Below are 18,784 nucleotides of genomic sequence, written 5' to 3' on the forward strand. Positions count from 1 at the left end.
CCAAAGTGAGAACCCTTTTCCCCAAGGTGAGCACTTTTCATTAAAACCCTTCCCTTTCCCATGCATAAAAAACACCTCATTTTCCCACAACTTAACTTTCATTCATTCTTTTCCAGCTTCAAGCATGTGCACAAAATAGTAAAACAGCAGAAATATACACACCATGCACAATCAAAAGTCTATCCAACATTGTCACATTATGTTGTAAAGTCATATCAAAAGCAAATGGACACAGTAAAATCACACCTTTCTACATTTTGTTCCAAGAAAAAAAGAAGTACAGTTGATCCTGAATATGACAGTTCAAAACGAAATAAATACATAATATACATGCTGCTTTAGTTTTAAAAAAAAACAAAAACATATGCCTTGCTGATTCTGAGTGCAAAAAGGGGAGGTTACACTCCTGTTTAGCCAGTTTACCAACCGAGTCAAACTGGTGTATGCTATAGCCTATGAGTTTGATCTGGCTAAACTGTGATCAAGCTATAATTTTGGAAAGTATTGTCTTTGCCATGAAAAAAAAACTACAACAACAAAAAACCCACCTCTGATATGAATTTCAACTAATCCACCGACATATTGAAAATATGGTGGTGGAATTCACCTCTACATGAACTTCAATATAGAAAAGAATAGAATAGAATATGTCTTTATTACCAAGTGTACCGGGGTCACAAGGAATATTGGAGGGGATAGTACATTACAAGGTATGAACATAAATCAAAAATCATATCCAAACACAACTATTTTTTTATTTTGAATGGCTATTTAAATTCAGTAAAAAATCAAACAACACACAACTAAAAGTAAAAATGTGTTTTTTTAAAAGCACAAAGGAAGAGAGTGCAATGAAGAAACGATCACAAACAAAGCATCCAACAGACAAGGAAACCAAGTGTGTGACGCAGTCTCAGAACGCTGATGATGAGAATCACTGTCACAAAGTCCACCACACATCTGTTTTACACACCCATTCATCTTCAGCTTTCCTTTGGAAATCACTGTCTTGTTCATGCATAGCAGCATGATTATCTGGCCACTGATGAATGTGGCTAAAATGGCTCACTGTGCATATCCTACTCTTTTCCTCTTCACACATCGACATCAGTTGGAATGATCTGACTTGGATGTAACAATTATTTTACAACACTCGTGTAGAAGAGAAGCCATTCTCCTGTAGGTCTCTGTTTCCTAATTGACTGCTCCAAACCACTGCACAAAAGTTAAGAATTCTGCAAGAACTGGATAAGTATCAATCATTTGTATTTTCAATCTAAACTTTGTCTGGTTCCTTGACCAAGGTAATTTTGTCAAAACTTTGCACGTACACATTCCAAACAGTTATTGCTCTGAATGTATGCAACAATTTTTTTCTTTAAACTGCAAAAAAATTATACCCCCCCCCCCCCCGCCCACCCTCCACCATTGCATAAAATACCTTTCTGTTCTCTTCACCAGTTACATAACTCTTCATTGGTCTCTGACATAAATAAAATAGTTAAAATACAATCAAATACATAAACAGCATCACAATAAATCATTCACATTTTCCATTAGTTTTGTTCAGTTTCTTGTTCAGAAGTCTGTTTCCCATACCATATTATGATCTCACAGTCACACCATCCATATGTACCATGCACATTCCTTTGTTCAGCTGGCTTTCCAAAGCAATCCTTTGTTCAGCTGGCTTGGCAAAGTAAAGTACTCCTGTTAGCAAAGACAGGTAGCAATTTGACACAAAAAGTCATCTACTTTCACCATGTGAGCACTCCTGTGCATTTCTCTGAAGATTGAGTCAGTTGAAGATGATAAAGTGTCTTTTCATGGACTAATCACCATTCACCACACATCAAGTTTTGCACTAAGGTCACTGATTCACACAACAGAGAGAGTTTTGTCCCAAAGTATTCACAGAACACAAGATGTGCGTCCAAAATGTTTCCGCTTGTTAGAATGTCTGAGGTAAAACAAAGAGGTCAGCTGATCATGTGGCTTGTAAAGCAAATTGCTCATCCACTTGTACTGCCTGTTTGTTATTTGTTGCCTGAAACAAACCAAAAGCACAAAGTAAACAAATAGAAATACCTACAAAACAATCAGAAATCAAATTTACAGAAGACAATCAGAAACCACACGTAAGACAAGCAATGTAAATGTGTGACCACCCATGAGCTACATGCAACATACTCACAATATTTCATCATATCTGCATTACATACAAACCCAAAAAATGACTGACTAAATCAAATAATAAGACAACAAACACACATACACACACACACACACACACACAAAAGAAAAATATAAATACTACTGTCAAGCTAAAAATGAATCAAGTACACAAATTATCACAACCATCCTGTCAGGTCTGGCCACACTTACACAAACCACTGTATCCGCAAAGGCCGAAAACTCAGTCAGTTCGTTTCTAGTCAAGAAATAAAGCCAGTATAAAATGTCATCTTAATTTCCAGACTATGTGTTACTGCCTGATGGTTCATGTGTGCAAGGCAACAATACAATCCATAGCTGACTTACTCAGTTTCAGAGGTGATCTGACAGCCTCATCCTGCTTCGTCACTGTTTTCAGACTGTGCATGTGTTCGCCAGGTTTGGAGACAGCCTTGGCTGTGTCCTCTTTCTTGGCAGCATGCTTGAAAGCCAGGGACGTGTCAAATGTCTTCTTCCCTTCCAACGTCTGGATTTTCTTCTCCAGCTTCTGAATGGTGTTTTGCATCTTGTTGGACTTCTCCTTCAGCGCCTCTTTCTCCTGCACCCAAGTCATCAATGGTAATGGCAACAAATGCATGTGTAGGATCCACATGTCTAAAATCTTGCTGCACAGACCAATAAGGCAGCAAATATACATATACACTCATCTAAAATCTTGTGGCGAAACACAGTATGGCTCCAAGTATATGTATCACACTCATCGTAAATCTTGTTGCAGACAGGCCCCAAATATACATAACACACTAATATACATAAACACAACTTTTCAATCCCACCACAGACAGCAAATAAGGCACCAAACACACATATCTAACACATTCTGAACATTTTACAGTTCTTATTAAATCCACACAGAACTATGGACAACCACAATCAAATTCTCAAAATACAACAGCCCGCTTTTACAGAACAAAAATTGTGGACAATACTACCCATGACATCAGGGTCTAAAACAGTAAAGATGATGCAGCACAAGCAGCATGATGTCCAAACTGACCCCCCACCCCCACTCCCCTCCCATCAGCCAAGTTCAACAGCAGGCATTGAGGTGTGAGACAGTGTAGCAGAACCAAGGGGCTGGGGGCTGAACCCTACCTTCCTGCACTGCAGGTAGTCATCCTTCAGCTTGTTGATGTACTGGATCTTCTGCTTCTGGTTCTGGTGGCCCAACAGCTTGGCGTACTTGTCCATCATCTTGGCTATCTCCGCCTCAGCCATCTCACTGCGCCCTAAACACCACACAAACACACACACATTACATACATAAGAGTGAACTGAGTGCCAGCTGGCAGCAAAAGAGGTCATTAAATATTTCAGACACATACACACTCACAAGTTATATGGGCATCAGCTGGTTGCAAAACAAGCCTGAAATCTTGCATATTTGCACACACACTATTCAGACATACACAGGTGATTCAGGAACAAGCTATCAGCAAAATCATGCCTGAAAATGGTCAGCCACTCAACAAGAATACCAGCCGAAGCATGGTAAGCCAACAACTTGTTGCAATGTGGTGACCTTGATATGACCTTTTACTTTGATTCTCTGCTAGTGATTTTTGCTGTGACAATAACTGGTCACTTTATCACCAAGTTTCAGTTTCAGATGAAGCACTTAATTTCTGGTTCGTCTACAAGCTCTTCTTATCAATATGGCGTGTTGTAATCTTGACATGCTTCCTCCACCCAGCCCTCTCCCTACATTGCTCTCGTCATTGCCGCAGATGAGAGTGAGTGATTTTTGTAATACTGAAAAGTTTTTAGCTAGGGTCCAGGATTCCTTTAACCTAAGTGCATGTCTTCATACCAAAACAATGAACAAAAATGATTTTTTTTAAACAAAATTACCAAAACGCTAAGTCCGTATACTACAGAAATATTCCCACCCATGCCTTGCCAGCACAAAAATTCACCAATCAAAAAAATCTACTACTACTTAACCTCTACCTGTCAAGTTTCCGGACATTTTCAACATAAGTTTTCCCACTTCTGCTCTTGTGAGAGAGAGGACTTGCTACAGTTGATTTCATGCATCACACCACCAGGATTACACACATCCACTGAGCCAGCCAGGCATCTGATGATGCCCTCACTTACTTCAGCAAATTCTATACCATTGTTGGATCACATTACTAACTCCTCAGTTTTTCACATATTCTTTTTGTAAATTTAATTAATCAACCAAATTTCCAAGCCATATTTTGTACATGTATACAGGCTCACTGGAGGATGGTGTACGTCTTGGCTCACACACTTACCGACCAGGAGTGTCTTCTCAGCAGCAAATGCATCCAACTGCTCCATGAAGGGCTCAACACGAGCAAACAGATCCTCATACTTTTGCCGCCATCTGAGGCAAACCACACAATGTGTTGATAAAACACGCTGATCCGCATACATATGATGAGACAGCTTACAAGACAGTATCAAGAAAAGTGAATACTACAAACATAATTCATATAGTGTGGGTGTGGGTGTGAGATATGCACAAATGCATTTTCTTTTCAAAACATTATGAGATTATTCAAGAAATAAACACAAAAACTTTAAGCATTAACACAATAATTTTTTATCTGAAGTTCTCTGTTTCTCAATTATGCATGCCAAACATGCAACCTAAATACCCCTTACGTACTTTCTGATGCATGGTTGCCTTTTAATTGCCTGTACATGGACAAATAACATTCTTTTGACTTCCCTCACACAATCAATAACAATCGCCACACATACAAATGCACTTAATGCTGCCATGACACACCCACAAATGCAAACATGGCACCACAGGCTTACATAGCCAGCACCCCCCCCCCCCCCACCACACCCCCCTCCCCAACCTACCCCCAAACCCAGCGCCCACACCCTACGCATCCAGCAGAGGACCTGAACCCTACTTCAAGGGGTGGGAACAACTGATTTTTCTTATACTGGTCAGCTGATGACCCGGTTCCAAGGGCCACTTAACCAAAGTATGTGTCTCAATGCCAAAACAAAGTAAAATAAAAGGTAAAAAAAATTCTTTCATTGCCAAAATTCCATATACTCCAAACAATGCACACCCACAAGGTCAAATACTGCAACACCAGGGTTACACTTACAGCCCCCCACCCCACCCCACCCCACCCCTATGTAGCACTCAGACCTCAGCCGTACAGGCATCAAGGGAGCACTACCCAACCCACTCACTCGTCATCATCGTTGGTCTGCTCCTGCTCCTCCTCCAGCTGCTGGATCTTCTCTGACATCTCTGTCATCATGCGCTCATACTCGGCCCGCTCCTCCAGGGCCGCCTCCTGCACTGCATGCAGCTGCTTCTCCATGTCAGTCTCCAGCAGGGAGTGCTCCCCTGACAGCCTGTCACACGTCACACAGCAATGCTCATCACCAGTACATCATACTACATGGCTAAATAAAAAAAACACATCATCTCCTGATCGTCTCCCAGACATGCAGCAGGAAATACAAATCCACTTTCTGTCTGACTGTCTCAGACATGAAAATGAGAAAAAGGGTGCTTGCATCAGCCTCACATGCTGTGGTGTTCCTCCAGACCCTCTGTTGTCTGGGCATTGGTCAGACATAGCAACATCAACAACAAAAATGCTTGCACTGACTGTTAAACTGTTCCTCCACAGTTCAGACATGGCAATAAAAAAATTTTGAAAGATTATTCCATCAACCTGTTGAGATGTTACTCAAATGCCTAGCTCATACACAGCAATAACAAAAATCTTGTTCTTAATACATTTGTGTGTGTCCTCAGTCTGACCTGTTGAAGTGTTCCTCCAGGGCCTCTTTCTCGGCCTGCAGCTCTGTGAGGGTGTTGTGCTGGTCAGCCACCTGGGTGCGATAGGTGTGGAGGTCACCTTGCAGGCCAGCCACCTCCTCCTCCTTGCTGGCCAGGCTAGCTTCCAGATCACCCACCACGCTCTTCAGTCTGGGGGCAAAGGCACCATCCACCATTTCAGGCATCAGTAAACATGTACATGTGCACACCATGCAGAAATCAAGCCTGTGAACACTCGCTTCCTGGTTGGGTGCCCAACCACAAGGCCATCGCTCCAAAATCCACAGGCAAAAAACAGATGTAGACAACACAGACCATCTCACCAAAATCCACATATAAAACAGATGTATAAAACAAACAAATCTTACCAAGACACCCTGAACTCATGTGTATAAATACTATCTAAAAAAAACACTGAGGCCTACTGTATTGTATTAAATTTTGTCACAAGAGTTTTCTGTGAAATTCGGGTTGCTCTCCTGATGGAGAGCATGTTGCTGCAGTTCAGCGCCAACCTTTTCCTTTTTAAATCTGCCTGCAGGTGTATTTGTTTTCCCATCAAGGTGGATTTTTTTCAACAGAATTTTGCCATTTTGTTGTCATTGGTTCTTTTGCGTGCGCTAAGTGCATACTACATACAGAACCTCAATTTATTATCTCATCCAAATGACTAGCATCCAGACTACAACTCAAGGTGAAGTGGAGCTAGAGAAAATACTGGCAGGTGTGTGACTCAGTCTCGTGTGCTTTGATTCTCTCGCTTCCCAGGCGTACACATAACCATGGACAAAAAAGGACGTACACAAGGCTGTCCTACCTGCACCACTCAGCCTGGGCATGTTTGGCCTGATGACGCAAAAGATCCAGCTGGTCAGTGGCCTCTGTCACCTGGGCCTCTGCCGTCTGCACCTTCAACTGAAGGGCCGCCACTTCTGCCCGGCTGTCATCTTTCAACTTCTCATTGTCCTTCAGCAGTCTGAAATGAAAAAAAAAAAAAAAAAACTACTACTACTAATAATAATAATAAATGAATTAATAAGACTTAACATCAGCCCAAATGGTTCCCAGAAAAGAGTGGAAATTCTCTCCAAAAGATCTGCCCAAATGGTCTGAAAATGCTTCAACAAATATTTTGAAAAATATAGAGAGATTTCTAAATAACAGGGCTGAGAGGGGTGTACGGGGCACTGGGAAGTAAAGGGCAGGGTAAAAAAACTACACTGTTCGTTTATTTACTTTCTTTCCATTCCTAACCAGAATTTGCTGCAATGAAACTACAAAAACTGACCTACATCATGTTACACAAACAACTCAGCTAATAAATATGGATATGTTTATCAAGTAAACAAAAGAAAAATGAAAAAAAAACAAAAAAAACACCTAAACAGGCTTAAAAAACAGAACAAAAAGAAAGAAAAGATCATGAGTGGAAGTGAATAATTTTGGTAATACTGAAAAGTTTGCAGCTTGGGTCCAAGGGATGCTAAATTAAAGTGTGTATCTGAGTTCCAAATAATTAGTAAAATAAAGGGGAAAAAACAGTTTTTTAAATAGCCAAAAGGCATGTCTGAATTCCAAAACAAAGTAAAATAAAGGGGGAACAAATCCCTAAATGCCAATCTGATATGGAAACACACTCAAGAGAGAATATCCAGATGCCCCCTCCCCCCTCCCATCTCCTTCCCCACATACTTTTTCAGCTCCTCTTTCATCTGTGAGTTGAAGGCCTGTGCACGCTCCAGCTTGAGGTTGAGTTCCTCCATCTGCAGGTCGTTGGCCTGGCGGTCCAGGGCCAAGGCCTTGCGCACACTCTGCAGGTCCTCCTTGTGCTTCTCCCCCAGTCGCTGCTTCTCCTGAGCCAGGCTGCAACCACAGTGGTCACACACGTCACAACCCCTCACAGTGGTCACAAACATCAGCCACTCTACACTCTTGTCACCAACAATCTGGACTTCTTTTTTAAGACACTCAGACCCTTAGTCACATCGGCATACATAAATTTTCTGAATCAAGAACCTAGACTTTTTTTCAAAGAACACTCATCAGACCCTCACTGAATACAAGAATCTAGACTTTTTTTCCCTCCAAAGAACAGGTGCTCCCTGAATCAAGAATGTAAACTACTTTTTTTGTTAAGAACACCCAGAACATCCCTGAATCAAGAACATAAGACTTTTTTTTTTTCCAAAGAACACTCAGACCCTCCCTGAATCAAGTACCTTGACTTTTTTCCCAAAGAGCATTCAGAATCAGACCCTCAGTCGCATCTGCATACATAAATTTCCTGGTCCACTCAACACAAGTTCAATTTAAATGCGCACATGGTTGCCTTTGGGTCAGCTTCATCACTTGAGACTGGTAGTGTGACTCACTTTTCCAATCCCATGAATAATGCGTGACATGAAATTATCCATCCAACTGCAAGAAAGCAGGCAGGTGACCCTAGCTTGCCATATATGCGCTGTTTTCTTTGTTAACTTTGAAAAGAAAAAAATACAAGGGGATTAAAACAGTTTTGTGTCGTTTTATCATTTCATTTAGTTTGTGGTCATTTATTTTGTATATGTATTGTACTTATATTGTTATTTTTCTTTTCTGTAAACTTGTGTTGTCTTGACTTTTAACCTTACTGATTTTCTTTATTTTTCCTTTCTGTAATCTTGATTTTCAAACATACTACTTCTGTTTATTTTTCTTTTCTGTAACCTCGATTTCTAGCAATATTATATTGTTCAGTAACACGTATTCTTTGAACTCCTTTGCTGTTCATATATTTTCCTGCATGTTTGCAGCTGAGCTACTGTCTTTGTGGAAAGCTGTAAATGCCTGCAGGCTTTGTATCACATTTTATCAGATAAATAGGTAGGGAACTTCAAAATCCATGGGAAGGGAGGTAACTTTGCACTGAACTCATGCATGTAATTGTTACCAAACAAAAACAATCATATAAAACTAGGCTTTATTCATTTTGTTGTAGAAGACAGCTCATGATATGCAGAAAATGTCATAGTTTTACACATATTTAAGTAAATGTGAACCTTTTGTAGCCGTGTACCGAGTGGTTATTCAAGGGTACGGTACAAAAGAACTAACTAAATGATTAGATGGATAAAAGGATACACAAGAATTCCCGCACACAGGCCAGGAACATATAGAGGCCAGTCACAAATGGGTTTTTCTATTGTTTTATTTACAATAGTTATGAGAACCTAAGAAAAGAAGACATAAACTAAAGGAGAAGAACAGAAGAAGACTAGAAGAGAAGATCAAAGAGATGAATGTAAGTAGAGAAGACAGTGCCTGCAATGACACAAATAAATGTCATTAGCACAACATGTCGGCACAAGTGAATAATAAAGCACATGTATACATATTACATGGAAAGACTACCACTTGGTAATGCGTATCTGTGAAGACCAAACACTGACATCAAATGACATTTCTAATACATTTAAATAGTGCAGTTAAAGTGATTGAAGCTATGCTGATTTAGTGAAAGTACACTGACAGTATAGATTTGGTAAAGCTTATACTGTGTCAAAGTGACTCAAATGAATCAGTTTATCATGTAGCACTATACTGGAGTAAGCCATATAGGAGAGGGCATGATAACTAAAGTACAATTAACAGACTGATACTTATCAGGTGGTTTTAACCAATAACTGATATTAATCCAACACTATCTTGTAATCATGACAGAATACTATACACATTTTAGAGTACTGAGAATCAGTGAAACACTGTAACCTTCATAAGTGACAGCAAATGAGAAAGAACGCGTCATATGCACTCACTAGAATATTCTGGAACAAACTATCTGTGTCCCGAGACATTGACTGTGACGTTAAGAAGAATCGAATGGAACACTGCTCCAAGCATATGACGACATGGCAATTTTCTAATCATAGTCAAGCTCTGACTAATATGTCAAAGCAATAACTGAACAAAGCAATAAACTGAACATTTCATATGAACACAAGTACTGTGTCGAACAATACAATTTACAAATCAACACATTCTACATACTAGTACTTACAGCGATACGTAGCGAGATGTCAGCCGTTGTGAGAACACACACGACAAACACTGCCCGCGACGCAGCAAGAAAGAGAGAGAGAGCAGCTCTGGTCAGATGACTGACCAGGTATGAAAATGATCACTCATCACTCACTGTGCCAATTTATGCAAGTTAAGTGGACTGCAAAGACAGTCACGTGTGCTGCGAGCAGATTGACCTAATCTGGCCAAATCTGACAACTGTGTTTCTTACAAGGTGTTCAGTGACAGATTTCTAAATGATTCCTGAACCGATTTACGTTGGATAAATTGCAAAAGAAAGAGCTCAACACCTACTTTATAATGAGTATAAAATGAAGTGTTGGTTATTTACGATGAATTTATTATCTTAATTTAAGTCACCTGAACAGGGTCAGTTTTAACGAGCTTGTCGAAGAAAATTACAAACTGCGTTAAATCAGGTTAACATAGGCAAACATAAATGGAATACATATATAGATGGAATTGAGACGATTCTACCAGTATATAATACTTGTAGTTTACTGAGCTGACAAAAGATATATTAATTAAATACGGTGGACCAGAAACACAGATTCCACTTAGCCAATGACGTACCGTTGACACTGGTCGAACAGCGAGTGTGTGGCGAGGACAGAATGACGTAAGCTTAGCGTCAGCTGAAATCTTTAGACTGACGAACGATTAACTGAAATCAAACACACTTCTAACTGCTTTCAGGGTGTGTGTAAGCACAACAAATATAACATTACAGTAAACGATACCTACACTAAAATTAATACATATTCGGAGCAGTGTAGAATGGGCATGGTTTATTCAAATTTGGAGTGGCGTCATGCTTTATGCCTGAGTCACTGAAAGACAGCAGGTACACTGTGACTACAAAAATGGCGTCTGCTACGACTCAGCTTTCGGCTTGCGCTGTGAATTGAACTAAGGTTATTTGTAGCCAATTAAGTACTAAGGTTATTTGTAGCCAGTTAAGCGCTTGGCTACAATTTTAATTGTGAACAATGAAAACAATCTTTTTTTTAAATCCAGCGTATTCATGAAGTAGTCTCAAGCTGAGTATGCATCAAAGATAATGAAAACGGACTCTCACTAAGTGATCTGTTGTGTGTGTGCTCATGTTTTCATTCTCTAAATACTCAGCTTCAAATAAAGATACCTCATCATAATAATTGCCCATTACTGAAGTCATGTATAATCAATCATACTCAACCATTTTTGTCCAAAAAAATCAACTTAAAAAATTCATAGCTCAGGAACTTCTCTATCAATCCACCTGCTTCAAACTGGTGGCAGTGGAAGGAAATAACAAATGTATTCTGCTCTCAGTGCATCATGAGACTGCTAAAAGTGAAAGTGAAGGTAAATGAACAGTGTTTAGCAGGTCATATCAGGCTGTCCAGGGATTAAATAGGGCACTTCTATTGGGCCATACTGGGTGATTCAGGGGGCAGAGGGTTAATACTGCCATGATTCATCTTATATCCAGTTCCTTGTCACCACTGTAATAACATCACCACCACAAACTGGCAAAAAGAGGGTGGTACCTGTGACACTTGTCCTTGAGTTGGGCAGTCTCCTTGGTGTGCAGATCTGTCAGGTGAGTCAGCTGACCCTTCAGCGCCTCGTTTGCAATCTGGTGCTGCTTGTTCTCCACCTGCACACCCACAGCATGCACCATGTCAGCATAAACACAGACAGTCATCAGCAAAGATAATACTTTGAAAAAAATGAAAATGAAACAAAGTTGCCATCAATACCTAAAAAAAAGAACTTTTTCAAAATCTATTTTTAATCTTACATGTTTAGTGTGACTGTGCTGATCCATGCTGGATTCTGCATCACTGTACAGTGAATGAATAAATGAGATTTTAATGTACTGTCTTATAACAACTGTGACATTAGACAATTAGATATAATATTTGTAATAACAGTACATCACCTATTTAGTTTGTTAAAGATCTGAAAAATCCATGACACTGCTTATGTTTTTCACTGTACACAGATTGTCATTGTCGATTAGGTCAAAGCAGACCTAACTGAGGCTTACAGCATTAAATGTCAATAATTAAACAAGTACAGTAACATTCACTCCTACAGCAGCACAAAAATGAAAGCCAAAGCTGCTGTGCTTTTAACAGCTTGCCCACAACAAACAGGTTAATGAGAAACAAAGCCAGAAAAATCCTCAAGGGCATATCTAGTTACTCATGTCTCATGATGCCAACAATATTTAAACAATATGACAGTCACAATGGACGTAGTTGCTAATAGCCATACCTCCAGCTGCTCCACACGGGTCCTGGCTTCCCGACATGCAGTGTCAGCAGTCATCTGCTGCTCTTCCAGCCTCAGCTGTAGGCCTTTGATTTCTGCCTGCAGGTTTGTGGCTGTCTCCTTCTCGTCTTCCAACTGTGTCTGTAGGTCTTGGTTGGCTGTCTGAAGGTCTGTTGCTGTCTGTCTCTCGTCTTCCAACTGTGTCTGTAGGTCTTTGTTAGCTGTCTGAAGGTCTGTAGCTGTCTGTCTATCATCTTCCAACTGTGTCTGTAGGTCTTTGTTGGCTGTCTGAAGGTCTGTAGCTGTCTGTCTCTCATCTTCCAACTGTGTCTGTAGGTCTTTGTTGGCTGTCTGAAGGTCTGTAGCTGTCTGTCTCTCATCTTCCAACTGTGTCTGTAGGTCTTTGTTGGCTGTCTGAAGGTCTGTAGCTGTCTGTCTCTCATCTTCCAACTGTGTCTGTAGGTCTTTGTTGGCTGTCTGAAGGTCTGTAGCTGTCTGTCTCTCATCTTCCAACTGTGTCTGTAGGTCTTTGTTGGCTGTCTGAAGGTCTGTAGCTGTCTGTCTCTCATCTCCCAACTGTGTCTGTAGGTCTTTGTTGGCTGTCTGAAGGTCTGTAGCTGTCTGTCTCTCATCTTCCAACTGTGTCTGTAGGTCTTGGTTGGCTGTCTGCAGTTCTGTGCTGGTCAACCTCTCCTCTTCCAACTGTTTCTTCAGCTCACAGCTGTTGGCTTTCAGGCTGGAAACCTCATCCTCCACACAAACAGATAGGTAGGGGTTAGTTAATGGGGGAACATCTGCACAAGCAGCAGAACTAATTAACGGTTATAATAATGTCAATGATACAATTCCACACACACACAAAATATACCAAAGCATAGACACTGGACCGTGTATTTTCAATGTACAATGAATGTGATGTTATGTCTGGGGATTTTAAAGAGGGCAGACAAAGCTGCTAACAAGGACTGAAAAGATATAAACCCAGCAAGTGCATTAATTCTTCTAGGTGCTGACAGGACTAGACTGCTCACCTTGAAGATACTCAAACTCTCCACCAGGTCACGGTTGACCAGCTGTGTCTGATTCAGCTCCTCGCTCATTTTCTCACGTTCCTCCTCTGCGGCAGAGAATCGGGCAGACATCTGATTGCTCTTCTTTTTCTCCTCAGCTAGTACAGCCTCTGTTACAGTAGTGGAAAGCAAACACTGAATGTTTGTGAGCATGTGTATGTGCATGCATACATGTGGGTGTTTTCATAAGTTTGTGTATGTGCATGCATGCATATGTGTGTGAGTGCACGCATGAATGTGGCTGTGTTCACAAGACTGTTTATGTGTGTCTTGCTGTGTGTGTGGACGTGCATGTGCTAACTAGTTTGTATGTGTCCATGTGTCTCCTTCACATTTGGTGAGTACTGGATGTCCATGTGGTTTCATGTATTTGTGTAAGAGAATGTGTGCATACCTATGTATGCACAACTCATGTGCATGCATGCATACAATGGAGGCAAACTGTGTCTGCAAGTCCACATGCTCACATGTGTGTACATGTATGCTGAATGTATGTGCATGTAAGCAAATGCAGGAGCATGCTGGCATGTGTGTGCACATACATGTGATTGTGAATGTGTATATGCACATACTTAATTTTTTTTTTTTTCATTGATGGGCAGACAACAATGTGTGCATGCAAACTTGTGACAGTGTGTGTAATGTGTGGACTCACACATGTTTTATATGTGCTTCTCATAAGGACCAGTTCACAACTCCTGTAGGCAGTGCATGTTCTTTTTCTCTTTTTTTCTCTCCAAATATTGAGGTCAATACTTTCTTGACATCTTTTTGTGCACTGTTCTCCTACATAATACATAAACGTGATAATAATTTGTTACAGGAGAAAAAAAAAGCCATTACAAAAAGGGGCAACTGTTGGGGCAAGCATTGTGTTTGTTATACTCTAGGTAACTAGCTTAAAAAGACAAAAAACAACTTACCAAGATCCTCAATGTTACACTGAAACTTGGCTGTGATAGAACGAATACTGGAGTCGAGAGTCTCGTTTTCTCTGAGAACAAAAGGCACAGCAATGCTACACTGCATTGAAATATAAATTGTATTTCATTTATCACGTTTTCAAAGACTTTTTAAAAGACAGTTATCTAGGGTGTACAAAACTTCATAAAAACAGTATCCCACCAAACAAAAAATCTGCAGAATGTAAATAAACATTAAGAACACTGAACAGCCTGCATGCCCACATCCTCTCCATCCAGATGTCTAGTAACTTGTTTAACAGCACAGGTCTGGAGTTGATAATGCACACACAACAAAATGCTGGTTGAATACAAGGCTGGACTCCTAGACATGCAAGGAACAACATGAAAATCGCATATATAATGTCAATATTTCCAATTCTCATGCATTCTGACATTTTTTTCATTTTTTATGAAGATTTTTTTTTTTTTTTTTTTTTTAATGTTTATGAATACTGGAATGAATAATCTGATTCTACTGTACCGTAATTTTTTTGATAATTCATTCTTATTTTGTGGTCAGCATTTTCCCCTTTTGTTCAGAGGGGAAACAAAAAGATACTTTCATGTTGATCAGGAATAAACTATTACCGTAAAGTTCAGTCTATAAGCCATGACTTTTTCTCCCAGCTTCAACCTCTGCGGCTAATACAATGATGCGGCTTGAGGATTTTAACTATCCCGGGAGTATCACGTTTTTGTCTAAGCTTCCCTTCAAGTTTAACTCACCAAAATCATGATTTCTGTCCATGAATTTTTGGATGAGCTTCAGGATAGTGTGCTAACTGTTCACATTTTATAAATCAAATCCCTACACATTAAAGCCTTCAGATCAGCATTCAGTTCTACTCTGCTCAAGTGTACACCCTCATCATGCCGAAAAGCGATGCAATGCCTATGATGCAACCTTCAAGTTGAAGGCGATCAACCTAGCAGACGACAGTGCAAGTGCCAAACAAGCAGCGACCTCCACTTTGCATTCATGTTCATGAAGTGAAAGCAAGGCTGAAGTCAGTGACAAGATGGCGGAGGAAGCTGTGCTGGTTCTTTTCAACTCAGACACTGAAGACGAAGATTTCAGTGGATTCAGTGAGCAGGATGACGTTGAATAAATGTGACTATCCCTAAATTATGGATCTTATTTTCGATGTTTTTTTTGTTTTTGTTTTTTTTTTTTGTGGCACTAGCAGTATTTTCACTCGCTTTTCTTTGTGTTGTTCCCGCTTGTGTTTATTTCATAACCTACAGTATTGACAGCTTTTCTGTAGTATCAGTATGTGTTCCGGTACCGGAAATAAGTGTGACTTATAAGCCAGTGCAGCTTATGAATGTATGAAGTTAAATTTTTCCAGAATTTAGTGGGTGCGGCTTATATACCAGTGCGCTCAATAGACCGAACTTTACGGTAATAGGTTACACAGCCAACTGCATGGAGTATTGGATCCCATCCCATGAGACCTGATTCCAATTTCAGACAATTCCTGGTGTGTTTAGGGTAGAGAATTTTCCTCTTTTTTTTTCTTTGTTGTTGTTGTTGTTGTTGTTTTGTTTTTTAGCTTTCTGGTCTCTTCACGACTTCAGACTATTGAAAGCCATGTTACATCAATTTTGTAATTTCAGGAAGATCTAGTCCAACTGCTGGTATCAAATTCACCACCATATTAGTACATATTCATGCATAAGGAGCAGACTATAACAAAATGTGCTTTAGCGTTTTGGACCCTGCAGAAATGGAAACACCAAAACTAGACAATTAAAAAAAGAGGTGGGTTGGGAGTGTGGGGGGGCAGAAGGGTTGGGGGGGGGGCATGGAGGGGTAGGGAACAAAACATTAATGAAATCTATTTCTCTGAAGCAGATGAAGATTCCCAAACTTCTGGTCAAAACATCTGAATGATGTTTGCTAATGAATTAAACATCCTAACCCACCAATTTGTTCACCCCACATTTTCAATGGAAGTATTGAGGTTTTCACAATATTGTTTTTTGAGCAATAGAGACATTGCCTGTTGGTAGTTTCTGGCTGTCATGCTCCCTACTATATATGATTTTGTTTACAGTATATCATTTTATGGCTCTATCTTTTAATCCGCTGGTTTAAAAAAAAAATGAAATGGTCAACACTAGAGACATCTCCTAGGTTTATGTGCATGACCATACTTGTATCAAATTTTCTCTTCCAGCTTTCTTTCCTTTTCATGTTACATGGGATTGATATTGAGTGATTTCAGCCCTGGGTGGTCAGCTGGGCGATTAGAACACAATTATAAAAGTAAAGCAACAGTGGTGTAGTAGTGGCAAGAAAGAGAGGGGAACATTGGCCTAGTGATAATGCAACTGACAAAAATGTGAGTGTCCAAAAGCAGACTGGAATATCAATTCTCCCCTCAACTGGACCCTTTGAGTGGTGGTCTGGGTGCTAGACTTTCAGATGAGATAATAAACCAAGTCCAGTGTCTAAGCGCTTGTAAAGGAACCAAAGCAACAAAAGGGTAAAATTGGGGCAGAAAACCCATTTTGATTGCAAAAAAAAAAAAAAATTGCTGACCAAAAAACAAAAAGGGGCAGGTTGATGCTGCACTGTAATGATGTGCTCTACTCACGGAGAGCAGCCCTAATTTCAGACAGAGAAATCTGTTGTGATAACACAGTAATACAATACAATAATGCACTTACTGCTGCAGCTGCTGCATGCATTCCTGAAGAGCTTCTCTCTTGGCCACCTCCTCAAACAGAACCTGGGTGATGGTGGTCGTGGAGCCCGTCTCACTGGTCATGAAGACCTCACCCTTCAGAGCTCTGTGCCGATCAACACTCACCATGCTTAACAACTACCACTTGCCTGCAGGCCATACAGTTACAGTACTGCCTCGTGTGCTTGCTGTTCTCACAGCGAAAGTATTCGAGGTATTAACCAACTCCATTCTCTTTCTTCTTTGCTGGCATATTTTCCTCTGTTTTTTTGGTTTGGTTTTGTTTTTGTTTTTTCATTTTATTTTCATCCTAACAAGCACTTTGCCCTTGTAAAGAACTGGCTCAAGAATTTGGATCTCACTTTAATTTACAGTCTAGCTCACTTTCAAAGTGTTACTGTTAGTTTAAACTAAATTCATGAAAATCAACAAAGGCCCAGACAATCCTGGAACCTTTTTATATCAACCACCATACAATTGACGGTCAAACTTTTTCATACCAGCTACAATCACGAATGCTCCAACAACAACGAAACCTTTTCAATCCCTTTCTAATACCTCTGCTAACAGATACAGCACACAAACTGCTTCCAACGTTGTGCAATATTTAGAACAATAACAGTCTCTCCTGTCATCAGTTCCAGTTTTTGAGTGTGAATCCTGAATTTTGATTTTCATAAAAATATGTTTGCATACATTCATATTTGCTTTTGTTCTCTGAGAGTGGTGGGAACACCACCTTTCTAATTCTTTCTTTCTCTATGTTGCTCATGCATCTAATGTAAAAGCAACATAACCAGTTCTAAAATTTCTCAATCTGCTCACATCAGACACCCATAATAAGCTGAAGTCCCATCATTCAAACCATGTTGACATCATAAGTGTAAACAAATAAGTGATGAGTCTGCTGTCAACACTATGAATCCATCAGGGAAAAACACCCACATTACCATTACTACTGTCGTAAAGTTCGGTCTATAAGTCACGACTTTTTCTCCCAGCTTCAACCTCTGCGGCTAATACAATGATGCGGCTTATTTGATGATTTTAACGATCCCTTCAAGTTCAACTCACCAAAGTCATGACTTCAGGTTAGTGTGCTAACTGTTCACCAATTTAAAAAACAAATCCGCACACATTAACCTCTTGACTGCGCTGTTGACGTACAGCGTACATCATGAAATGTCGCTCACCAATGCTGTATTGACGTGCGCCGTACGTCATGTTACAACGTTCTATGTTTCGAGTCCCGCATTACAGATAATACAGTCTGCTAACCATTAGCTCCCTTGAGCACTCTTTATCTCCTGAGTTCCATAAGCTAAAATTATTCATTGGATTGTCACATTTATGGCGAAAGTTTTGCAAGTTTGTACGAAGCTCAAGTTGTGTTTGCAAAGCCATGGCTGAACGCAGACAAACCCCAACACTTGCACTTGTATTGAAAGAATTCTTTCGGGATGCAAACAGTAGAGATGAAGATTGTGGACTGAATAAGATAGAACTGCGTGAAGTTGATGCCGAAGACGCTAATTTTGACAGTGGAGGGGGGTGGGAGGTGGAGTTGCTTGACGAAACTGAAGACAGACAAGCTCAGCTGATTCAAGATGCAGGTGGGTGTTTACGAGGTTTGTCACTTTATTATTTGCTTTCTGTTTGTTGTAACAATGAATATGACTGCATTGTGTGTGTTTTGAATGTGTTCGCTGTGGTAAG

At 40.2% G+C, this 18,784-nt stretch overlaps 1 protein-coding gene across 2 annotated transcripts in view; it reads right to left on the reverse strand.

Moving 5' to 3' along the window:
* Window positions 1–1,428: 1,428 nt before the first annotated feature.
* Window positions 1,429–18,784, reverse strand: part of LOC143299070 (uncharacterized) — a 32,800-nt gene continuing 15,444 nt past the window's right edge. Inside the window, exons 13-25 of one of the 2 annotated variants that reach the window (XM_076612172.1) lie at window positions 17,052–17,174; window positions 14,337–14,407; window positions 13,375–13,523; window positions 12,347–13,093; window positions 11,614–11,723; window positions 7,715–7,885; window positions 6,840–6,998; window positions 6,005–6,172; window positions 5,422–5,589; window positions 4,497–4,588; window positions 3,331–3,464; window positions 2,542–2,773; window positions 1,429–2,047 (exon numbers count right to left, since the gene is read on the reverse strand). In XM_076612172.1, the coding sequence (XP_076468287.1) occupies window positions 2,037–2,047; window positions 2,542–2,773; window positions 3,331–3,464; window positions 4,497–4,588; window positions 5,422–5,589; window positions 6,005–6,172; window positions 6,840–6,998; window positions 7,715–7,885; window positions 11,614–11,723; window positions 12,347–13,093; window positions 13,375–13,523; window positions 14,337–14,407; window positions 17,052–17,174 (2,335 nt within the window). In that variant the 3' untranslated portion in view covers window positions 1,429–2,036. The remainder of the gene's footprint in view (window positions 2,048–2,541; window positions 2,774–3,330; window positions 3,465–4,496; window positions 4,589–5,421; window positions 5,590–6,004; window positions 6,173–6,839; window positions 6,999–7,714; window positions 7,886–11,613; window positions 11,724–12,346; window positions 13,094–13,374; window positions 13,524–14,336; window positions 14,408–17,051; window positions 17,175–18,784) is intronic. The other variant, XM_076612173.1, reaches the window with a different exon arrangement.

Source organism: Babylonia areolata, chromosome 24, assembly GCF_041734735.1.
Source record: "Babylonia areolata isolate BAREFJ2019XMU chromosome 24, ASM4173473v1, whole genome shotgun sequence".
Taxonomy (NCBI): domain Eukaryota; kingdom Metazoa; phylum Mollusca; class Gastropoda; order Neogastropoda; family Buccinidae; genus Babylonia; species Babylonia areolata.